The 25468-nt window shown below is 45.4% G+C and overlaps 2 protein-coding genes across 3 annotated transcripts; one reads left to right on the top strand and one right to left on the bottom strand.

Moving 5' to 3' along the window:
* Window positions 1-1412: 1412 nt before the first annotated feature.
* Window positions 1413-14240, bottom strand: cbarpb (CACN subunit beta associated regulatory protein b; the record flags this gene model as incomplete). The annotated part of the gene is made up of 9 exons (XM_079267272.1): window positions 1413-3240; window positions 4335-4524; window positions 5033-5273; window positions 5804-5956; window positions 6318-6489; window positions 7412-7580; window positions 9926-9987; window positions 11481-11629; window positions 14193-14240. 9 exons carry the CDS (start codon window positions 14238-14240, stop codon window positions 1758-1760), a joined length of 2667 nt encoding a protein of 888 aa, XP_079123398.1. The 3' UTR covers window positions 1413-1757.
* A 3634-nt stretch (window positions 14241-17874) lies between these two features.
* On the top strand, window positions 17875-22870 carry atp5f1d (ATP synthase F1 subunit delta). Of its 2 annotated transcripts, XM_079267486.1 has the most exons (5): window positions 17875-18113; window positions 18872-19025; window positions 19795-19883; window positions 22464-22593; window positions 22750-22870. In XM_079267486.1, exons 1-4 carry the CDS (start codon window positions 17997-17999, stop codon window positions 22584-22586), a joined length of 483 nt encoding a protein of 160 aa, XP_079123612.1. In that variant the 5' UTR covers window positions 17875-17996; the 3' UTR covers window positions 22587-22593; window positions 22750-22870. The 2 variants fall into 2 exon arrangements, with proteins under 2 accessions (XP_079123612.1, XP_079123611.1); XM_079267485.1 differs by having other exon boundaries at window positions 22464-22870.
* The last annotated feature ends 2598 nt before the right edge of the window (window positions 22871-25468 follow it).

Below are 25468 nucleotides of genomic sequence, written 5' to 3' on the forward strand. Positions count from 1 at the left end.
TGGCTTCCCTCACTGCACGTGGGAGAGACGGAAAAGCCCAACAGCCCCTCTGAGAATGAGACCTCATGAGCGTGACTGGGTTACAATCAACCGGCTGCTGCCGACGACGTATGAAGCAGAGATCTGCGAGCAGAAAAATGTAATTCTGTCTTTCTTCACCCACGGGACATAATCTGCTGTCCGGGTTTCGTTTGAATGGCAGCAACGGTTTGTTTGAAGCCGAAGAGGCAAAAAAAAAAATAAGTGGGCTTAACTACAAACAACGTCTTTGTTCGGTCTGGTTGTATAAGCCGACAGGAAGCGAAGCCCTCGGCCGCCCCGAGGGAGGCATCTCCTGCACTGTCAACTTTCTCAGGAGACGGAGAGGAAGAGGAGAATGTCAGATGCGGACAAAATAAAGCCCGTTCTCAGAGCCCTCATGCACCAGAAAGCATGCCTCTCTTCTGAATACAATAAACACCAAACGTCTGTGAGGGCAGTCATCTCATCTCATAGCTTTAATGTCACTGCCCACCTCATGTGCTGTGAACTTGTGCCCAGGACTGAGTGTGTTCCGCCTATGAGGTCAGAGGTCAATGTCGGTGGTGCCCGGAGTACAAAGGGTCGTAGTTTATGGAGATTATCGTCATATGTGACTGATGAAGAGTCATGACACCAGAGTGGCTGCCTGGTCTGTTAGTTCTGAACCGGCCCTCTTCAAACCTGCCACACTCCCACATTTCATTGTCATTTCAGCAATGCAGACGTACAAAAATATTTTTTTTTAAACTCGTAAAACAAGCTAATTAAAACCAAACAACATAGTTGTCACACAGCTGAGAAGCATTTTTCAGTCGAATAAAAACAACAAACGACCGGTCAGACACTCAATGAGGACAATCAAAGGACATCTTCCTTTTTAAGAGATCACATGATTATAACTTTTCTGGCCTTCGCTAACCGCTTCATTCATGTCCCAACGATCTCAACCGGTGGTTCCCAACCTTTTTGGCTTGTGGCCCCTTCAAATCGAGTCCTAAAACCCAGAAATGAGTCAGCATTTTGGCGCTCTGCGTTGTTCCCTCGTCTCTCGTCGAATAATGTTTTGTTTTTTTGTCAGATGCCTGAAATAAGGTATGTGGTGAACACAAGCTTAAGAGATTTAGACGTTTTGTTCTGCGATATAAAATGCTTCAGTAAATATCCCTCTCAGGAATTTTAACGCTTTTATGCCGAATGCAGCAACACTCTCTTAATTGTAGCATCAAAGAGCAACTTCTAAGCAATTTAGAAGCTGAACGCACGCAATATATCGTCCATGGTGTTTTTATTGTCTAAATCAGGATCAATGGACCAATAATATTTATTTTGCCCAGAAATTTTACAATAATAATTTAATTATTATTCCATTATTCAAACTGGAGAGCAGGGACAGGAAGGCAGAGATGGACATAGACTACAGGCACAGAAACAATTAATGAGGAAACAATTATTACAAAAAGCAGATCATTTTTTGATATGTTAGCTCTGTTGGTCTATTATCTTGCATTGGATCTTTCTTCCTCAATGAAAAATGCAAAATGGCAACATTGAACAGCTTTGTAACGGCACGAGGAGAGGCTAGCTGCGTTTCGAGTGGACCAGCTGTACGTAAGATGATTCAAGAGCATTGAAGCTGCACACAGAGAGACGATACAGCCGAGGCGAGACAAATCGAACAGAAAGGAAAGTGTGCATCAGCAGGAGTGAGGGTGACGAGGAGGACGGCTGGAGCCCTGCTACACTGGGCTGTGGTCCGGAGAGGCGCGTGCGGCCGTCACCGTCACGCACTCAGCGTCTGTGTTCTTGGTCCTGCGGAGGCCCGTGTACAGCCTGTCATCCAGGTTAGCAGTCAGTTTGTCTGCGAGCTCTGCCGTGATGGTCTGAGGGCCATAGCCCGAGGAGTCGGGCGGCCGAGGGGGCGAGCGCTCGTCCGGGGGCTCGGGAGGGAGTGCAGGTTGTCTGCTGTCCTCCTGAGGGTCGAGGTGCTCACCGGAGGGATGAAGATGGAGTGGGGAAGAAGAGGCGTTGTCCTCAGCGTCTCCGACAGAGACACCCTGCTCCCCGTCCCCGCCCCCGGTCTTAGTGGTGGTTGGCTTTACCTTTGGAGTGTCGGGAGTGCTGCCGGTCCCCTCGCTGGTCTCCTCGTCGGGAGCGCTGACGATGCGGGGGAGTGTGCTGTGGTAGCTTGTGTCCAGCGGGTAGTTCACACTCTCACCCCTCCTGAGCGGGGCCCGGAGTCGGTCGAAAGAGGTCTGGAAGTGCCTGACACCCGGGTCGCTCCACTGCTTTTGGCGCTGCCACTGCTTGCGGAGGTGGATTCGGGACCGGTGCTTCTTCAGCGGCGACTCCTGCTGGTCGAACTGAGGGTCGTGGCGGAGAAACTCGTGGAAGAGGGCGTCCGTCTTCTCGTCGATGCTGTAGTCTCGCCGGTGCAGAGCCGGCGGTTGAGGCGAAGGCTGCGCGGCCTCTCGAGGTGTGAGCATCTGACCGTATGGGACCCAGCTCCGGGAACCAGCAGCTGTTTCTATGGAAACGCCTCCGCTGGCGCCCAACAGCAACTCGTCCTCCAGCTCCTCCTCAAGGAAATGAGACTCAAAGCTCTCGATAGTGCCGGTTCGCCCCGCGTTGGTAAAGTGGTGCCGTTTTTCGTGGGCAGTTCTGTCCTTAGGGCTGCCGCTCCCAAACAGTCGCAGGTCTTCTGGACCGCGAGATGGAGCGTCTATCGACGCGTAGCCGCTGTCCATCTGCAGCAATTTACGAGTCCCCGTTTCTGCGTCGCTGCCCCCTCGCTCTGATTCAGTGCTTTCCTGTTTCCTCTTTCTTCCCTCCTTCGCCCGCAACCGCTCATCCATATGCATCGAAATGTCCTTGTCATCCTCTCCACCCTCTGCCTCGTCCCCTAAATCCTGGGACTGGTAGCTGGGGAGCCCTCCTCTTTCCGTCTCCGTGCGCCCGCCCAGCGAACACACACTCTCAGCATCACTGCAGACGGAGTTCCTGTCATTGTTGCTGCTCTGGTCAGAGGCGGCGTATTGTTCCAGTGTCGCGCGAAGGGTCCATAGGTCTTGGTAAAGTGTCTGGGGGTCCTGGGGATCTGGGGGATCTGCACCTTCCCTTCTTGCCAGGGAGAGTGCTTCGTCTTGGGGATCAGGGGACAGGCCAATCACCCCTGGTCCTCCATGGCTGCAGCTGGGCTCCACCATCACCTCTACCTCTACCCTGTAGCGTGCACACAGGTGTGGCGAGAAGAGATCAAAAAAAAAAAATAATAATAGTTAGGAGAGAAGGAAGGGGAGAAACACACGGACACGCAAAAACAAGCATCAGTGTCAGAGCATTTACCTGAATAACACATTCATCACATGACTGTGTTCACACCGCACAGAATGGTTTTCATGACTTGCAATGGCTGGTGTTGCATGTCCTTAAACTGAACTCAGCTGAATACTGATGCCATGCGGGCTTGAAAATTGCCAGAAACCCCCTGCTTTCATCAGCAAATCTAAAGCACACACACAGCGCTGTAAGAAACAACTAGAGTGGTATCAGCAGAAGCACTGCGGCTTCCAGGAAATTGCTTTTCAGCAACAAAATCTGCAAACATACACAAGAAATATTGATTCTGTTTAATCGAATCGTCAGAGATGTAAATACTACTACGGGAGATTGGTTATTTTTGTTTATAACCTCATATTGGGCGGAATCTGCGTTGCTATAATTGCAAACTTAAAACAACAAAAGCCTCAGTGACCCTTGCCCTTTTGCGGACATCATGACATTATCAGACCATGTCAGCGATGGAATGGTTTCCTATGCCAGAATAAACTCTGCGTCCCGATTCTCCACTTCACTCTCCAAATCATAAGTGCACTCAGGGAATCCCCCCACATCTGGCTCCGAATCGTGAAAGTGGTTCTTGTTTACAGCGATCTCATTACATGCAAATCAGCCTGTGGTTAAATCGTGTTTATTTACACAGACGTTACATAGCATGTTGTGTTTTGATTTGATCAAATGGGATAGAAAAGAGGACCGCTTTAAAGCATCCTTTTCTATGTTGTTCAATGATTTACAGATTACTTTTAAATGTGATTGTATCCCTGCTCATCTGGCAAGTTAACACAACCACTTTGAGTTTTTTTTATGTCATAAAATCTCACTTTTATCTTCAAGAAATGTGGTGAAAAACTGGGACTTTAGAGCCGTATCTTACTGGATAACATTACCATACGTTTTCTAGCTACAGTAAAGAAAAAATGAGTGCAAGGCAGCAAAGCAGTGGACGAAATGAATGGCAAGGGAATTAAAGATACCTGCCGAGGGAGGGGGGTGGGGTGGAAGGAGGCGAGAGGAGGCGTGCCGATGGGTGGCTGGGACAGTAGGCCATGTCCTGGGTGCGGGCGAAGTACTGGATGAGGTCTATGTGGCGGGCGTCGTTGTCGTCCTGGTCCATGCTCTCGCTCGCGGCTCGCTGCCGCTGGAACTGCCTCCTCGTCGGAGAGCCTGGCTCGCAAACAGACACGGGGAGGGAGCAGTGAGTTGCACACGTTGCGTTAGCAGCAGGCAGGACTGACGAGACACTTAATTCAGGAGGAGGCTTCCGTCAACTGTTGAGGTTTCTGAGGGGATTTAGTGATCTTTTTACTCGGCCCCTCGGTAGGATCGGAGGACTGAGCTTATGGGAAGTGCAGGGAGAAGAGGCGGGGAGGGTTTGCTCACGGGCTCAGAGTGACCATCTGTCTACGCGTGTGTGTCTGTGTGTATTTACGAGTCTTAGCAGCCAAAAAGGCGTCTCACAGTTGGTTGCTGGAGCCGCGAGGGAACATTGACAGAAACACGAAATAAATAGAAGAAAATATATCTTAGAAAGAAACTGCCAAGTGTGCAACTTTTCTTTTCTCAGTTATGAGAACCACACAGAATTGTCACACCGTCCCTGCTGCATTGGCACAGAGTGTTTCTCAAGATATGAATGTCTATCTGATCCATTTGTAAATCAAGGATCCATTACCTCTGGTGTCCAGACTGGAGGCTCTCTGGCTGCTGTCCAGCTTCCATTTCTTGATCTTGAAGTAGGGACTGGCCCCCTCCAGGCTAGCATGGCGCCGCAGTTTAGTGAAGAACTGCAGCACGGGCCCCTGGCTTCCTGCGCCGCCGCCAGCATGAGGGGCACCGCCGCTCCTCGCCGCGGCCCCTTCTCCGACACTGATGCTGCCGCCTCTGCCCCGGGGCCCCGCTCCCATCATCTCGATCTGAGAGAGAGAGAGAGGGAGAGAGAGAGGGGGAGAGAGAGAGAGAGAGAGAGAGAGAGAGAGAGAGGGAGAGAGAGAGAGAGAGAGCGACCTGGTCAGAAAGAAAACCTGCCAAGACTGGTGGTGTGTGTTCAATCCCTTCTGACAGTGATGTTCCACACAGGCTTCCATGTTTACCCATCAACCATCACTCTTGTTGGTCCTCCCTCAGGCTCCATGACCCTCTGAAGTAATTATGTATGACTCACTGGTTGACTGGCTGCTCGAATAGCCGTTTGGTGTACTGAGTGACCATCTTGAGAAGATGCATCACTCTACAAATGATTAGCTCAACACACTTCTTACACACTGCATTTTTCCAAAACACAAAACTCTTACAGGTCATTTGTATGCACACTCACAGTAGCTGTGCACTGTTTAAAATGTTTTTCACGCAGAGAATCACTGTGTGGCACGCCAAACTTCAGGAATATATTCATCGTCACTGTTACTTGGTGCTGGATATTTGACAGCAGTTGGAGGCGACTTACAGAGCTGGAGATTGGCTCCTTCGTGCCGAGAGCAATGGTGTTCCCACTGAAGCTGGTGTTCACCACAGAGTTGAGAGCGTCTCCAGGGAGGGCACAACTGGGATTGACACTCAGGCTGGTCAACGCTGTTTGCGGTAGAGGGCACAGCATCGGCTGAAGAGAAGCACACGTCAATAATAAAAGATCGCTTTTGAGTCAGCTGTTGAACACGCCTGTTATTCAGACGACAACAAACACAGCCAAGCAAGGTAGCGCCGCTTCCACAGTTTGTTTCCATGTTCACGTGAAAGCTATGAATGAACATCACGTCTTTTCTTTTTGTCCTTTCTCCAGCGGTCAGCTTTGCAACAGCGATTGAACATCTGAATGGAAAATCAATGTGCACAGCCTGTTGAAATGAGCAGGCAGAGAGATCCCTGCGTTTGATTGATGCATGTTCTTGCCCTGACTTTCTAATTAACGTCAGTCAAGACAATCGATGCATCGGGACTAAAAGCAGGTTCGAGGCCCTCACCTGGAAGATGGAAAGGGCCGACTTGGCGACGGGGCGCGCCGTCATGGTGATGCTGTTCTCGGCCGAGTCGCACTCGTGGATCGTGACTATCTTGAGGCCCGGGGGAGGGATGTGGAGGTGTGTGAGCCGGGCGTTCTTCAGGTGGTGAAAGTCGCCCTCGGTCAGAGTGTACCTGGAGAGAACGACATCGAGTTGCAGGGGAAATATCACGCTCAATTTCCTTCCTTCCTTGTGATTGACAGGCCGCTACCTCAGTCGTATACCGTCTCTACGTCTCTCATCCGCAGTCCAAATATGGTCACTTCAGTTCACCGACTAAAAAAACCAAGATGGCGACGGCCAAAATGCCGAACCTGAGGCTTCAAAACCGCAGTAAACAAACCAATAGGTGATGTCACGTCTCTTTAAGCGACCCCTCCCGAAAAAGTCTGCTCTTATTGATCAGTGCGTTCAGGTTCCTTGGAAGTCCCGACGGCTCGTTTAAAGCACAGTTTCTTCATACGAACTGTGTTCTCCGTGGATGGAGAGTTTTGATACTTTCACAGCATCTATATAGAACCTAGAGCTGCTCTATCAAAAATAAATAAAAGGTAAAAAAAACATATAGAAATCTCACTTTCTACAATATGTCCGCTTTAAATCCAAAGCACTAAAATCCTCTCACGGTGAGAAACAAGTCGCATTCACTCTGGATAAGTTTAAAACCATGACGCTTATCCTTAAGCATATATATATATATATATATATATAAGAAGCATATATGGGAAATGTCTGACCGCAGACCCATCAGAGTTGCACTGGATTCTGCATTTAGCCTCACAGAATAATTCCTTTTGAAGTGTTTGCACATCAGGCTCCCGGCTTTAAGAGAAAAGCAGGGCAGTGAAATAACGAGAAGGGGTGAGAGCTCTTTGTGTCGACAGCAGCCTTAATGCGTTGTTAACCCTTAACTACCACAGAAGAGAGACGGACACAGTTAAATGTGTGAATCCTTTGATCACAGAGAGGTAAAGTAAAGCTGGAGTGCACGGACGTTCATGTGAATAAAAAGCATTTTTCTAAGTGTGTGCCTCTGTGCTCGCTGGCTCTCTAACCTGCGGCCCTTCTCCTTCTCCTGCGCCTTCTTGCCGTGATCGAAGAGCGCAGCCTCGTTGAAGGAGACGCGACGGCCCATGGTGCCCGTGGAGAGGAAGCGCTCGGTCTCCTGGTTGTGAGCGCTGGCCATCGACAGGCAGTCGGACTCATCCACCCTGATGGTGATTTCTACCAGAGACCCAAGAGGAGAGAGAGAGAGAGGGAGGTTATTGTTGTTAGTGACACGCAGTGGCGGCTGGTCAATAGAGGGCCATGGGGCATGGCCCCACCATGAGCCACACAAAAATAAATAAATAAATTATAATAATCATAAATGATACAAATTGTCAATATTTGTGTTTTTGAACTATGGAATGTACCCAGTAATGTGTGTAAAATATGACATCTGCAGAAAAGATATGCTTTTCCTGCTCGTGCTCTCCGCCTGTGTGCTCTCTGCTCGTGCTCTCTGTCTGTGTGCACGACACTCTGAGAACGCGCAGCTTGGGGGGCCTGATCGTTTTGGCCCAAAAGAGGCGGGTCTATGAAGCAGTTTAGCCAATTGCTGATTCAAGATATAAATGAGTGACATACAATTTAGCCAATCAGCGCCCTCAAATAGATTCAGCTTGGGGCCAGAACGATCAGACCCCCTCGCTGCGCGTTCTCGTCAGGAGAAGTCTCTACAGGCGCCAGCGCGAGCACTCCTCCTCCAAGACCCGTTTGAGAGGAGAACTTTGAGGAGATTCTGCAGCCAAAGAGCTGATATCAGATCAGCCTGACCTCACAATCAGACAGCAGACTCGCGGGAAAGGGAAGCAGTACATGCGAAGCTTCACTACTAGCTGTACACCAGACAGGTTTGGCTAGCTGCATGACGTCATGCTAATCATTTATTTAGCTTTTTAAAACAATGGGGACGGATCCAGCACGGACAGTTACGGGAGTGAGAGATGAGGAGTTAAGGAAACATGAGAACACCAGGGTAGGGAGTGAGGGATGAGGAGGTAAGGAAACATGAGAACACCAGGACACACATGAGAACTCTGTCAAGCTACATATTAGACAAAGTGAACATCTTTTCTTCTACATAGTTGTCCTCAGTCTCATCTGCTTAACTTGGTCATGGAGGCATCAACATGTAATAGAGATGTTAAATTAACAGTGAAAACTCATCATAGCTTAATTTAACATCAGTATTCATAATTACACTTAATGTTTACTTCTCCTGATCTTTACCTCCTATAACAAGGTCCATAGGGCATCTCAATAAATGAACATGTTATATTATATTATATAAGTGTTATTTACTGATTGTTTTCGTGTTGGAATACATGTTAAATATTTAACTGCCAAGTAATAATGCGTTTGATACTTATATATTTTTTGCATTAAATCATACTGGGATGTTTGCTGAAATTGATAGGATGGCCCTACCTAGAACATGTTCCACCAGCCGCCACTGGTGACACGGCTCTGACAATGTTGGTCAATCTGCTCCGGAATGAAATATCTCAACAACATTCATGGTCCCCAGAGGATGAAGCCTACCGACTGTGACAATCTCCTGACTTTTCACTCATTCGGTAGAATACAGAATACTAACAAACGACCAAAAACCCACAAAACTGCACCTTGTGTTTGGTGCCAGTTCTACTTAGTCATCAAAACTAGGTATGAAATGTGTAAATCCAGAATGTAAACTAAGCAGAGCTCTGTTGCCCAATTAAAAACGAATCGTTGTCTCGTAAATCCAGGTGTAAAGCAAAATGAAAGAGTTTAATCTATATGGAGATGTTTGCTTTGGAGTTTAAAGTTTTGGTGCAGCAGAATTAAATTTAATCTGGTTTTAGAGTAAAAAACAAAAGGCTTAAATGTAATCTTTCTTAATTGTAATTTAGTTCTCGATGTTTTGTGCCACATGATTTAAAATTACACCATGATTTCAAAATAATCTTTGGTGCTACCAAGCTCTACTATTGTTTTTCCACATTTTGTATCCTAATCGGTGATGATTTATCGAATATATTATAGGATTACCATCGCTCTTCTAAAGTCTGTTGTAACTGTGGTTCTTCACCCATCTCTTTCAACTGTTTTTCAAACCCCCCCTCCCCCCAAAAAAAGATTTTAAAAAGTCAGCAGTGAAGCATCTGACGTTCAGACACCTCTGTGGAGGGCCAGGATGGTAATATGGCAAACTGCTGACTGAAAACAAAAAGCAAGTTTGGTGCCAAACTGATGCTTCGGTTTCATAAATCATTTTGCATCCGAGACAGTCGCTTGTCCGAAAATGTCAAAATGCATTGCAGGAGTGGCACAGCTACTTAACCTAATTGGGTCGAGATCACAATTTTTTTTAATGGAGAAGACGTGACACATTTGTGCTGACGCGCTAAAAATATCCCCACTTCCATCAATCCAATCCCTCCATCTCCCAGCCTGCCCGTCTGCATGACTCCTCCCTCGCTCGGCTACTTGCCTCCTCATGTGTTCCCTGTCCCCCGCTCCCTCTTTGTCCATTTCTCTCTTACCATGGGTGGGCTGGGACTCCTCCACGTAGGTGGTGTTGGTTTTCTCGGGGTCATCGCTGGCGCTGAGGCACACAGAAACATTCAGATCAATGCTGTGACACGATTACCCCCAGAGGTCCGTCGTTCATCTGTTGAAGCCCCTCGGACGGTACAAGGCTTCACGATCAGCTGCGTTACTGTTTGACCGCTCTGTTTTGTGTTTAATAAAAACCCAAATCATATGACTTGACGTCCACCACGCTGTTTTGTCCAAACGTCTGCCTGCCTGGCTGTATAATCAGCGAGGACCCAAATCATTGCCGGTAACTTGATCACCCTCGGGGCCACGGGAGCTCTTGGATTGATAAAGCATGGTGCTTTATTGAATTGCACGCTTCCACTCATCTTTAAGGGCACAGAGAGAAAAAAAAGACACCAAAAAGGTCACATTGTTTCGAGGACGAAGCTCGTCCACTTCTTTTCGTATCTTCTGTAAACCCTCCGCGTTTCAACTTGTTTACGCCGATTCATACAAGTTTATTCATGCACAGAATTTACACTATGAAGAAACTGAAAGCTCCTCCCAGGTATTTCTCTCTCCATCTGATTTCTTTGTGCAGAGATATGAGTTGCATGTGTGTGTACGTGTGTGCTTGTGAGTGAGTGTGTGTGTATGTGTGTGCTTGTGAGTGAGTGTGTGTGTGTGTGTACGTGTGTGTGGGTGTGAATTGACTTGAGGCATTTTTCCGTCCACCCAGATCTGTGCTTCTTCTTGTCTTTCATTTCCTCTGTGGCTCCCGCTTCCTCACGCTGTGTGAGTGTGAGTGTGCGTGTGCGTGTGTGTGCGTGTGTGTGTGTGTGTGTGTGTGTGTGTGTGTGTGTGTGTGTGTGTATTCCCGTGCACACACAGGGCTGGGTACCAATGCGAGATTAATCAACGCCGATGGCTGCTATGAAATCTCATTACACTCATCATTTGTACCGGTCTGCCCGACTCTCCCCTGCAAGCCTCGCCTTGCCTCCGTGCTCTCTGCTTATCTGCATCTAGCTGGTGCGCTCTCATATATTCAAGTGTACTTGATGATTGGTGCTGCTGTGGAGCGGGACAAAGCGTCCTGGAGGGGCATGTTGCTGCTGAATAAACACAGATGAATCGCTTATAGACGAGCGTGAAAGTTGTGTGCGTGTAGGGTCCTGACACTCAAACAGCTGACATGTCTCGTGAGTGAATGCACTACGTTGTCCTGCAGTAACATGCGTCTCTTTGGGGTTCCATCATGTTTTCTACAACCTACTGCAATACAGCGTTAGATGCTTTACTTTGTTTCATGGATCACTGCATTGTCTGTTGTTGGAATCATACTGAAGATGGGTTTGGGAGCAGACCGGATGATTCCACAGGAGGCTGTTAGCTTTGTTTTCAACTGAAAGAGCCTCATCTGTTATGCAGGTTTACAGTCCTGTCTCCGAACAATTACGTTGATGTACAACAGAACTGCATTGGGAATGACATTTCCAGGGAAACCTATTTTGGCGTAGATGCTCACGGTAAGGCGTCTTTTCTTTTGCAACGCACCTGGCAAAGCATGGCCCTCCTCGACAGCAGCGACGGTAGGCGATGAGGAAGACGGTGATGAAGACCACTGTTCCTACCAGGAAGACGGAGAGGATCACCAGGAGGAGCACGGAGCCATCCTGCTGCTCCTCGGCCACGAAAGGGATCTCCTGGGAGACACAGAGGAGGGCAGAGATGGACACAGAGATTATTAGAGACACCCGTTCACCTGCAGTGAAAATAGGTCGACATAATGTAGCTTCAGTGCACGGGGCCGACAGGTCTGTTAACTGGTTATTGTACAAATCTGATTCACGAGTAGGCAGAGAGGGGAAGTGAAGTAGATCTAACGGGAGGAGAGGTGGGTGACCTCCTGTGCTTTAAAAGGGAGAGCGCAAGTAAAGCAAAAAGCTTCCCACATAAGCATCAACTGATGTCCTCTCTGAGCTGAGGGAGAGAGGTAGAAGCATGTTTAAACTCAACCACAATAGCCTCGAATTTGAATTCTGACACAATGAGTTCGTCGCGCTAAATCTGCCGCTTTCCGTTTGAACGGATTTGAACTGAAACGCCGTCTGTAGTCAAATTTCCCACTCGGAAAGTCGGGCGGACCCAACCGACCCCGTCCACAAAATCCAAGATGGCTGCTCCGCCCATCAACAGTTGACTGTTTACCTGTGAACTTGTTTTCTGTCTTACATGTGTCTCATTAAATACATTCTGTGGTGTTTGCACAGGAAACATACCGCCGTAATGCGTTGTCATCAACTAGTCTCGCTAACAACAGCTAACCTGGCAGGAGAATACTGTTTTCAGACTTGTACTGGAATGTAGTGAACTCATTCTCAGCTCTGACTTCCAATTTCAGTGGTAAAATGCAGCTTTAGCCCATTTATAAGATCTATATATATATATATATATATATATATATATATATATATATATATATATATATATATATATATATATATATATATATATATATATATATATATCTATCTATATCTATCTATCTATCTATCTATCTATATATCTATATCTATATATATATCTATCTATCTATATATATATATATATATATATATACACACAGTTGTATTTCAGTTTAGATTCAGAAGTCACATTTGTGTAAGACAGAGGGACATCAGCATGCCATTCATATTGTTAGCCTGTTTATTTAAGGACATTTCATGCTCACAAAGATACATTTCTCAACTCAAATCCATCTTTTCGGGTGTTTTTAATTCAAATTGAATGTTATTTTTAGTCCCTTAAATCTTCAACAAATCAGAAGAAGAGATGTCACCAAATAATTCCTACTTTTGATTTATTTGTCTATTATTGATAGAATGTGACTATGAATCATACTTTCTTTGTTAACTGATGTGGTTGATTGCACAGTCTTGTAATTTTTTTCATATAAGTTGAAACAAACGCTTTATATGTCAAATGTGTTGCGTCCCCTTGTCAACAAATGTCTGACTTAAATGAAGTTGTAAAAAACAAAACGTATGTACATGACAAAACGTCATGTAATTGGAGAAACGTCGTCCCTAAATGTGACCACCTCACTGTGCAGCTGTTCCTCCTTCCCAGTAACACCGAGCAGCTTAATAGATTGATTTAGCTGGGTGGCCGGCATAAAAGTGAATCTATAAATGCAACAGTGAGATGAATCAATAAATGCCAGAGCCATTAACCTGTCTACAGTGTACCTGAGCTACGCGAAAGCTCTCACAAGCCACACAAGCAGCACTGGTGGAGGCTCTGCAGAACCAATGATCATTGAGTTTAGTTACCACCACTTAAGCTCCCCCATAAGCAGGTGATGATGAACCCACGTCTTCCACTGATCTACCGCCTCACCAAGAACACAAATTCTGTCAATATCATCCTGTATGTGGCATAAAGCCTTCCTCCCTCGCGACAGCTGCATTACCTTGAGTCCACAGGAGTTCAGCGCTCGCAGCTAGCGGTTAGCTAGGAAGCACATTCCACTGAGTGAAAACTTAACTGGAGTTATTAAGATATGAATCTGTGAATGAGTAAATCAATAAAATGGCCAAAAGACATCGTACATGAATAACATTCAAGTATTTTTGTTTCTTAGTCATGTCAGTAATTCTTTTTTATTTAGCAAGATTTATGTTTTTATGAACAAATACGTTTCCTCTTAGCCGTATAAATAATGTGGAATTCATGTCGTTTATTGTTAAATCACCCATTTTCTTGATTTATTTATTTCCTTTAATAAGTTGAAATTTGCTTTTTAATCCAATTGTCTCATTGTTCCTTTGTGCAGATGGAGGCAGAAGAGAAATTGAAATGGTTTGAATGAAATGATCGATGGTGGGAGAGTGGGAGAGTAGAGAACAGCAGCACGCCGTGTTCTCTCATGGAGTACCATAGTGGCGTGACAGCCAACGTTATGTCAAGAAAACAGAGGACCCTACAGTGCCCATAGATCTTAAATAGCTTTTGCTGAACTCTCACCAAGTGTTGATGAGCGCTAGACGGCGACGTCACATTTCAATTTCTCTGCAAGGGGAAATTAAATCTGAGATTAGATCAGAGATTTAATTACGTCAGGTCCAGGTCAGGATGTTCTCTATTAGCCAAGTCAATCGGCCAGAAGAGAATATGAGGGGGAAGTATGGTTCCGGTGGTGAGCTGGACACAACACACACACTAACACACTAACACACACAAGCCGGTGGTGAAAGGCAGACTTACTGTGGAGTTTTCTGGTAGGATGTTCCAGACGGTAGACTCATTGCTCATGGTCCAGGCCAACTAGAGAGTCCCCCTGAGAGATCACACACACACACACACACACACACACACACACACACACAGGAAATGGCTGTTACCAGAGCTGGTCATCAAACCACAAAGTTAGCCACCAGAGATATTGCTTTTTAACTGTGTTAACAACAAATCCAGGCGTAATGTACATGTAAACATAAAACAACACTTCTCTGAATTCACAAGCATAAAGCACGGCTCTGCTGTCCATTATTGATGCCCGATGTCTTAGAACGCGCTGTATGATGTGATAGAAGACGCTTTAGAAAAGAAATCATCTCACAGTCGTGAAAAGACTGGAGCAGAAACCAAATACGAGTGTGTGTGTGTGTGTGTGTGTGTGTGTGAGAGAGAGAGTGTGTATACGGCTTGTGCGCATGTGTCGAATCCCACGGAAGATGCAAATGCCAGCATCTCGGCTGCAAATCATCACCCGTAATTCCATATCGGCCTGAAGGCTCTCTACCTACCTCCCACACACACACACACACACACACACACACACACACACAACAGAGAGAAACACCAGCTCTCACTAAACGCTGGCTCCAGCAGCTGAGTTCCACTACCGCTGCTGCTATGCGTTTGCTCCTCCACATCATAGCCATTAATACAGCTACTGCTGCACCAAACGCCCACACACGCACACACTCTCTCTCTCACACACACACACACACACACCCACTCTCTCACACACTCACACACACACACACACACACACACACGCTCTGGATAGAGCTACTCACCCAGCAGGGTAGGAGCAACATGCCAGCAGCACTCAGCGCTCCTTGCTCTCCTGCCAGTCACTGCAGCACTCAACTTCAGCACCACAACCTGTACGCTGTTGCCAAGCTGTTTGCTTCCAACCTGTGTAACTCCCTGCATCTACCGTCCACGCATGAAAAACCAACAACAACAAAAATCACAGTTATGGGAAACACGTCAGGCTGTGACCAGCATGCTTCCCTTTGCAGTGCTGTACCACATCCTGCTTTCTACCAGCCCGGCGTCTTACCCTGATGGAGGGCAGTGCGCAGCAGCAGCTCTGGGTATGTGTGTGTGTGTGTGTGTGTGTGTGTGTGTGTGTGTGTCAGGCTGTGGCTCAGGAGTCTCCTCCTCAGCTCCCTTGCTGCATCCTCAGCCCAACACCAGCCAACTAAGCCCGAGCAGCAACAGTGTTTTCACAACACCCCCCCCCCTCCATCCCCTGGCCCACCGGCCCCAAGGCGACAGTGCTGGTGACAAGCACACGGCACAACGATTTGGTTAATTAGTCAGTTTGGGTAAATAAGTTTGGCATTACATAAGTGCCTGCTGCATTCAACACGTGCACTTCAAAAAAAAAAGTATATATATTTCTATCACTGACAGGCGTCCCTGTCCAGTCTGTTTCAGTGGTGATGATGAAATACTGTAGTTCATCACAAGGAATGACACCAAACATCAGAGCATGTTCTAAAATGTCTTTCAACATTAACAAAGCTGGAGCTGCCTCACTACATTGATGAAATACAATAATACAGTTAGACAAAAAACAAAGATCATCTGTTGCTGGCTTTAATAAATATAAGGAGAAATATTCATATTTGTGAAACGTGAGCATTGTAAATCGGTGTAGCCTGCTACTTTGTTGAGAATTGCATACCATGGTGTTTCTACCCCTGAGGATTGCTCTCTTGCTTGCCCGAGCAGATGGTGAGACACGGGGTCCCAGCGGTGGATCCAGTCACGCTTAACCACATTTGCGTCTGTCTCTGCCAGCTGCATCACTGCTGTATGTGCTGTGGGTCGGTTTCGCTTTTACATGAAGTCCCATGATTACAACACCTCCGTGGAACCAAATATTATGATTGTTTGATGTTGGAACTTGTAATAACCTGTTGAAGATTGTAGGGGGAAAAACTGTTGCATAAAAGAAAACATCCCGTTTTTTATTGCTTGGTACAGCAATACCCCCCCCCCCCCCCCCCCCGGAACAAAATAATGAGCTTCGTCTCCGGCAGCTGTTTCCTCATGGAGGTTTGGCTGATACGATCGTTTGCAAAAAAAAGACAAAATCACTTCACATTGCGTGATGAAATGAAGGCGATTGTAAACTTGGATGAAAAGCAGCTCCACTCCGCGCAGCGCAGCGAGGTTAATACATATGCCATCTTGATATCTTTCACACAGGCGCTTCTGATTTTCATCAGTCCGGTGACACCGACAGAAAAAGGTAGATCACGACTTGAATAGGTTGCGCGAGGAGCAGGCATGCGACAATAAAAAAATAAAATTAAAAAAGAATAAGGTAGCACTCACCTACTCAACTGGCCGGGTCCATGCAGGGTCCGAGGTGGGCAAAGACAACAAACATGAAACTCCTCTGTGGACACTTTAATGTGGATTTTTAACGCTAAAAGTATTTATGAATGAAACCCCACTGTTTAAGACACGCCCACCACCCAGTCAGAGGCGCACCACGTGACGCGAGGAGTGAGGTAAAGCTGCGTGATTGAAGGGTTTCTCCAAATTAGCCCGATGGTCAAGTCAGTGCTTCAGTGAAGGGAAGCCCGAGTGTCTCAATGAATGTTAACTATATTTCCTGAAAACACATTTTAGCACTCTTTTTTGTTGTCTTATTTTACTGATTCATTTTGCATTAGGTATCACTCGCTTGCACGTGTGGAAAAAATGGTGAAGCACCAAGTGCAGAAGAAGTCTGTTAGTCTGTCTGTGTTTGGGGTCCTTAGTGCCATTGAAGTGGCACATAAAAGAGCAAAAACTCCCAAATTAAACGAGTGGGTCCCTATTTGTTGCCTGTGTAGCACATAACACATCACGTTGGCGCCATCTACTGGTGAAGTGAGCTCAGTAGTTTCATACACGAAAAACAATGCACATCATCTCTGCCTTCCACGTTTAGAGAAATGAGCTACTCTTCCCCAAATGTTGCTCCCATCATCGCTCTAAAACAGGGGTGGGCAATTATTTTCCCCAAGGGGCCACATGAGAAACAGGGACTGTTTGTGGAGGGCCGGACCAATATAACTCAATCCTGCTCTACATTACTCCACCTCTTTATAAAAAGCAGTACATTGTATGGTTTTGATAAGCTGCGAGTGGTAAGAGTGTATGTTATGATCAGAGGTGGAATATAACTAAGTATATTTGCTTAAGTACTTTAGCCTACTTATGTACAAATTCAAGGTACTTTACTCAAGTATTTCCATTTTATTCAACTTTGTACTTCCACTCCACTACATCTCAGAGGGAAATATTGTACTTTTTACTCCACTACATTTGTCTGGCAGCTTTAGTTACTAGTTACTTTAAACATTATAATTGTTCAAACCCTTCCTAACTACCCAAACTGAACAACAGTGTATAAATAAGTTCAAATGAGCTCCACCTTAAACATCTGCAGCATGAATAATGATCCAAAAAATATCCATATTTAATATCCATATATAATAATAAAACACTGACAGGGATCAGTGTTTATGTTTTTTTCAAAAGACTACACTACCCTGCATCCTTTGCAACTAATAATCAAGCGCAACCGTGTTCATCGCTCGTCTGCTCTTTTTCAAAAGACTACACTACCCAGCATACTCTGTGCCACCGTAAAGCTTTATGGGTAGGTTTCCAACGTCCTTGTCCTACCGAGCGCACACCGACTGCCTTCACGCAAAGGGGCTTTGAGAATCTCTGTCATTCGCTTGAACTTGAATAAAAATCTGATTTTCAGACATGATGGCAGCAAGATTTCTCCGCTGTTCCCTCCCCGTGCTGAGGCACGCTCGCTCCTACGCCGAGGCCGTGTCTGGTGCCCCGCAGATGTCCTTCACATTCGCCTCCCCGACACAGGTAACGTTAAGCTAGCTTTGACGTTTACGCTAATGGCGAGGCTTCTGTGGGGCCTAGCTAGCTAGACGGCTAACTGTTGCTTCTCGTTGAAATGCAAAAACAAAAACATGCCTCCAAGTAATTTGGAGGTGTTGTACTAATACGCGGTGTTATAGTCATTGCCAGTTGTAGTATTATTTCATGCACGCGTGCAGACAGTCCGTTGTCAGTCCTAGCCTAGCTAGCTAACGAAGTTCAAGCTAGCTGTCATTCACTGTCTTTTACCAGCAGTGAGTCAAAGAATACCTTGCGAAACAATATCACTCTTTTCCAGTTGGATAACTGAGTACATCATGTATGTAAATGTTTTAAAATGTGTTAGTTTAAGAATTACTCAATTGTGAAACGGACAGTTAGCAACATTGCGTTTAATGCTCTCTAACCTTGAGGTTCATGTCTCTGTACTAAATTCAATCCAGTGTTCTAACTTAGATCTCCACTTCCACACAGTCCTGCAGGTCTACTTCACATTCTGCTGCAGCCTGATGTATTTGATCCAGTAAAAAAAACAAAAAACATTGTCACCAAAATTGTGTGTTACTTTGCATAAAACGTAAATTGAAAGGTGACAGCTAGTATCATTGATGCCGCTCTGTTGTAAATTCTACATTTTGGCAGCTGTATCTGTGATCCGTCACTATTTCTTAATGGCAAACTGTTTGCAGGTCAGTCCATAAGTCAGTGAATGCATCTCTCCATCTTCTGTCTCTACTCTCCAGGTGTTTTTCAGCGGGGCCAGCGTGAAACAGGTAGACGTGCCCACACTCACCGGTGCGTTCGGTATCCTCCCCGCCCACGTCCCCACCATCCAGGTACTCCGGCCCGGTGTCGTAACGGTCTTTGGTGATGATGGCTCTGCTGCCAAATTCTTTGGTGAGATTTCACTTGAGTTTACGTGAAGGGCCTAAACCTCATTTTCCTGCTGGTAAAATGAAACGTATATTCCTTCAATGCCTCCAAACAGTGGCATCTATGTGTAGGCAAACAATAGCTATTATGCGTTATTACACGTTATTTAAAAAAGAAACCAAAATATCAGATTACCATCTATAACATGCTCTTACAGTAGTTACTATGTTGATGTATTTTCTTCTATCCAATGTGCCTCTCGGCTCAACATATCAAAATGTCTATCTGCTCTGACTCGTCATGAAAGACCTGAGTGATGTCTAGAAATTCTGCCCCACTTTCTGTCTAGCCCCCTACATTTTGATTTAAGTGTTTCATTATTGATATTTCTGAAAAGCTGAAACATGATTCATGCATTATTTATTCCGGATGCTAAGTTATTCGCAGCTAATTTTGCTATTAAATAGCTCTGCCGTCCACCTGGATGGTGTCTCAGACTCAAAGAAGCTGTAGTTATGTAATGCTAACAAAATAATCCTAATTTCTTTGTTGAATGATTTTTTCCCCCAAACAAATTCAACAGTAGATGTTGATTAAACATAGACTGTAGAGCGATTACACAGTTGCGTAAATGAACAAACCCTCAATGAGAGTTCACTGTGTAACAGAAGCCTGAGAGTGAGGCAGGGTGTCCTGACTAGAATGCACATCGCATCATTGGTTATAAAACACAGTGAAGATGACTGTATGTTGGCATGATTAGTTACACTGTTGTGTGTGTGTGTGTACGCAGTGAGCAGTGGGTCAGTAACAGTCAACGCTGATTCTTCAGTGCAACTGCTAGTTGAGGAGGCTGCTCCTTTGGACCAGCTGGACATCGCTGTGAGTATAATGTCAACATCACTCCACACTCTCATACAAACTAGAGCGGCCTCTGCACTAATGTTGGTCAGAATGACTATAAATACCACCAGATAATAAGAATCTGTCTTATATATTTTTTGAGTTGGTTTAAACCAACACAGTTGATGTCACTTTTAATATGTGTCCATTTTTGCTCTATCACAATTAAATGCATTTATCAAACATGACATGAATAGAATGTTTTTCTCCGTGACTAATTCTTTCAACAACACGCTGAATGCTACACTTTTCTAAACATTGTCCTAACTGTACACTGCACACAGGTCCAGATAAGCAAGCAACCTGTAAAGTATCAGATAAAACAAACTACAAAAAATGATGTTTGGTAACTGGAAAAAAAACTTGTATTCTTTGTGACCTTTTATCATTAAGCTGACATATGACTGCATGGTATCTTTCACTACTCGGAAGCTTAAGGGGATTGAAAATGGAAACCATATTTTCAGTTTCGGCAGACACAAGCTGATGCCAGGTCGGCCTCGAGTAGTCATCCAAATGGAGCAGCTACATATAGCTACGGGCTCCATCATGTACGAGAACATCACAATGGAAAACCAATCCAGAAAAGTAGGAGAGAACACAATAAAACGAACGACGGTAAAATTAATCCAAATGAAAAAGCATAAGCACACGTTTTTATTTGTGCAACCCTGTATTTACCTTAATGATTTGAACTCATGCTAATGGCATTGATCACTGTTTAATAGGCTATGATGATCCAGTGCTACATATTTTGAATGAGGTAGTAGCCATAAATGCAAAGGATCGATATTTGTGGCTTTTATTGAGTTGGAACGACAGCCTTAGAGCTTGAGGACAGAGTCAGAATATCACAGGAAGCCTTCTTAAAAACCAAGAACCGTATCTTCAACATTTATTTATGCTATGAAGCAACAGTGTGTTCACTCAGTAAAACCCTATTCAACTTATAATTTCCTTTTTGTTCCATTGCATTTGAAATCTAGTCCTTTTGATTCATTGTGTTTTAGAGACTGGTGGTTTTTGTCTATTTAAAAATAGACTTTAAATTGCTCCTAACAGTCTCTTCACAAAGCCACCGGTGATCCGGCAGCCATTGTCTTTGTACCCGTTAGCCTGTAAGCTCTGTTCTGCCGTCAGCTCTGAACTTTGATTTCACTGCGGATAAAAAGATAAATTTCTCCTTTTGATATTATGATGGTGTGTGTCATGTTTACACCTGCAGGGTTTGGCTTTGTATCATTTGTTGTCAGTTTAAAGAAATGATAGTATCTTCTCTTCAAAGATCATTTAAAGTACATTTTCGTCAAACTGTACAGAGAAATAATTGCAGCTGTGTTGCATCGAGCAGGTTTGCAGTCAATTCTTCATGGATCTTCTAGTTGACTGACATTTGTGTGATTGATGTCCACATCCGATTTGTTGAGGCCTGCATGAATTCCTCTCATTCTGATCCTTTCTGCTGATGATCACCTCCCAGCCGATGATTATCCGTCTGATGGGCGCTGCGGTTGGACCCTCGATGTTGAGCCCTTGTTTAAATGTCAGTCTTGTTAATGCCGGGCTGCTTTATTATGAGCCGTCTCTCTCTGACCTCGGGCAGTGCCAGTGTCACTGTCAAGTTGACTCCGTAGCAGTAAATTAGTTATTTCTTCCTCGTTGTCCTCTGCGGTGAGAATGCACATGGGCCCACGCTGTTAATAAGGAGGGAAAGGTCAGTCACTGTTGAGTTATAGCAGATGTGTCAAATCCCCACTGGGAGACCTTTAACTCCCAGCTATGTTTGGCATTTCTCGTCTCTAATCACTACCGTGACAAATGGAGCTTTCATAGCAAAGAGGCAGTGGGGATCTTCTCTGCTCGTCTCCGTCCCCACTTTTGACTCGTCGTCGCACGGCCTCGCTTTTCTGACTGTCACATCACATAAAAAAGGTTTTCAGGATGAGCTTTGCAGGCTGGTTCGTGGCTGTGTTTGGACTGCAGGAAAATCCCTTTTGTTTCTCAAATCAGATCTTTAGGACAGGACTGTCCGCTTTGTTATTTGCAAGTGATCGGATTTGTGCGTCCACCGATCTGTCTGCATGGGTTGCTGTGGTCACGATGTAGGTGTCGGTAACTACGTAGTGATGCTGATGACGCGGCTTTCCAACGAGGAAGCAGGAGCCTGTTCAACATTTCAGAAAGTAAAAGTGCCAGCAGATGATTTATTTTGCCGTCTGTCCACGAACTGTTGTTTCCCTCCATAGCGTCTGCTATGGAGGGAAACAACTAAAAAAAGAACCGACGCTGGCAGTCAGAACAGGGCAACACAACTATATCTGAATTGTGGGCTTTGTCATTTGCTTTCTTGTTATGATTTTCATTGCGAGTAATTGCAGAATTGCGGCAGTGTAATGTCTCAGGGAGACATCGATTATTGTTTCAATGTATGTTTTAAATCTCCTTTACTTTTGCCTTTATGCTTTTAATGGTTTCATGTGAAGCACTTTGAATTACCTTGTTGTTGAAATGTGCTACACAAATAAACTTGCCTTGCCTTGTGACACTTTCTATTTTTAGGCTGCCAGGGCCAACCTGGAGAAGGCCCAGTCCGACATGGCAGGCCTGTCTGACGAGGCGGCGAGGGCGGCGGTTCAGATCAGCATAGAGGCCAACGAGGCCATGGTCAAGGCTCTGGAGTAGACCTGTGGTACGACAACTCTGCTGATCATCACAGACGTGTCCTGTTGATTAATTTAACCCGACAGCGTAGTGACGCATGTGCTCAGTTATTAATGGAGTCAAATAGAAATATTGATGACAAATTACACTGAGTCACTGTCTCTTCCCCCCCCCCCCCCTCTAGGTAATCTTTTCTGTTTCTTTGATGGAAATTAATGGTCCATCTGTTTCCAGCTCAGTGTCCAGAAGAGTCCATGCTTGCTTTGTACAGTGGATGAATTACAAAATAAATTTATTTGGAAATACCTGCTGGTGGAGATTGTGGCGTTTTCTTTAAATCTGTCCCTCTCCTGCTGCTTAATGACGATCATATGTACTATTGTTGCACAAAGACAACTGACTGCCAGAGAATTGTATAATTCAGAACAGACCCATGTGGCACGAAAGTAAAACTAATCAGCATGACTTACAGCAGTCACACACACTCTTCAGGAAGCTCTTCTCATTAAGCAGACTTGTCATGGAATGTAAACGCAAATTATGATGAAGTTCTGTGCCAGTTTGGTTGCTGTGTAGTGAATGTTTCTACCACTTGGGGCAGCAGATATCCGCTATATATTTTCTTTGCACCACAGCATTTCAGGTAATTCCATTTCTATTGTGCTTCTCTAACCACAGTTTCGGGGAAGGAAGTCGCACTGTATTTGTCACATAACTACTGCTGGAAGTGATTTCCTTCGGGGCAACTCCTTTTTAAAAGAAGGATCCTCTTTCTGAATGCTCTGCTGTATCTCTGGTGAAAGCTTTGTCACTTTTAAATGTTGCAGGCCCAGTTGTGGTTAGGGAGTTATTTGGAACTCTGTCGCCGCCTTGATTTAAATGAGCTGCCAGCGAGTGATGACCTCAGGACTCGGTGACAAAGCCAGGAAAAGTACTCTGTTGCCGGCCGGGGCCTTTCTCTTGTTTCATAACTACAGGTTTCAGCCCAGACTCCAGGAGGTGCCGACTTGAGGCCGTTCGGCCGGTTGATTCTGAATGTCAAAGCTCTTGAGGGCCTTTTAACAAGTGCGAGCACATTGTGAAGCATCGGTGTTTACACAGAAATGCTCTCGTGACTGCTGCTTATGTTTTCTTAAAGCCGCATTATATGCATTAAAGTCTGACTTCAAAACGGGACGAATCCAAGGAGTTTATTTTCCAGTAGAGGAAGCAAATGCGCCTCTGTAATCAGTGAAGAATAACGGCCTGTTTTATGACCGTTGAAGTTTCCTTTTCCATTGATGGCACGTGCTGTGTAGACTTGCAGGCCGTGACTTAGCTCAGTAGCCATTGATAAAAAAAACAAAGAACTACTTCTCAACGCCACTTGCACATCCTGCTCTCTGTTCTCCTTTCCAGTCTGTCTGTCTCTTTCATCAAACCCTGTTCACCCCAGCTGCACACACACACTCATCAGTCAGCCCTCGAGGGGCCTGGAGACGTGAGTAACACTTCAGACGGATGAGATGAAACGGGCCTGTCAAAGCCACCAGTTCTTTAATCCAGATTTATGATACGGGATGTTGAAACCGAGCGCCGCTCCATTCTCTCTCTCCTCGACGCCACTCGTTGAAAGGCAGAGTGGAAAATGCCCATGTGCTTTCCACACGCGTGCTCTTGTTTCGCTCAGCTCGAGTTCAGTCGTGTAGCTAAAACGAGAGAGTTGCAGGACTTCCAAAAATATTCTGTGATTGAGGAACAAGGCTGCTTAAGTGTGTGGCACGTCCAGATTTAGTTTCTGTGTACTGAGTGCATTTTTTTCTGGGACAAGGAAATGAATCACCATATTCATCTTTTCCTCTCAGCTGTTTCCATCAAGAACTGTCACAAGCTGCCTCCGCCACGCATCAAGCTAACGTCTCATAAACGAACTGTCTGACCCGAGAGCTGAAGTGCTGTTCACTGATATAGAAGCGATTAAGTGCTGTACATTGATATAGGACGATGGGTATCCTAGGAGAGCCCTCACTCCGGAGCCACTCGTTGCTGTTTCAGGGCTCAAGAGGCCTGCAGTAATAAGTCACCGTCTATCTCCCGTGGATGGCCACGTGCTGTAATTAAAAGGCACCCGGGAGTGAATAACTCGATGCACGTGATGACAATCCACGGTGTCATCTTTAAATGGTACTCTCAACACAAAGCCACTCCCAGCTTTGCGAGAGCCTCATTGGCTATATTTACCGAGTCGACCATAGTAGGAATAAAGACCGGCCCGTGTCATCATCATTAGGACGATGACAGTTCTGAAATGATGGCTGAGCAGCGTGTTCACCTGTCTTTGAAAGAGGCCACGACCATAGACGTCTTTGGTGTCACCGGCAGCGGAACAATTTAAAGCTTAACAAATGTAGTGGGGTGGGGTGGAAACAGTTTGTGGATAAGATGCTTTATCGTTAAACACAACTACATTTGGTTTGGCAGCAATCCATTCCAGGTATCAGATACATATATTAGAAAGAGGGGACATATACATGTCTCTACATATACGTAACTATACACAGAAAGAATGACATTCCCATCTGCCTCAGCTGTAGCTTGTGTTTCGTGCTAATTATGTTAGCGTGCAACCACGCTGAGCTAAGATGGTCAACGTGGTAAACTTGACCTGCTGTCCATCGTCACGTTAACGGTGCCTTTGCGAGCATGTTAGCATGCTCATGTTAGCATTTAGCACTGCTGTGCCACAGTACAGCCGCGGAGAGCTGCTAGCGTGGCTGTCGACTCTTATTGACAAACAATTTAGCGATTATTTAAATCGTGGGCAAATCGTTTCAACGCCGCTCATGACAGGCAATCTGAAGGTGTCTCCTTCGGACGCTGGGATGTTTAGTCTACATTTTGTAGACTAAATGTTTGTTCAATTA

This window comes from Melanostigma gelatinosum (assembly GCF_949748355.1).
Source record: "Melanostigma gelatinosum genome assembly, chromosome: 4".
NCBI classification, from domain to species: Eukaryota; Metazoa; Chordata; class Actinopteri; order Perciformes; family Zoarcidae; genus Melanostigma; species Melanostigma gelatinosum.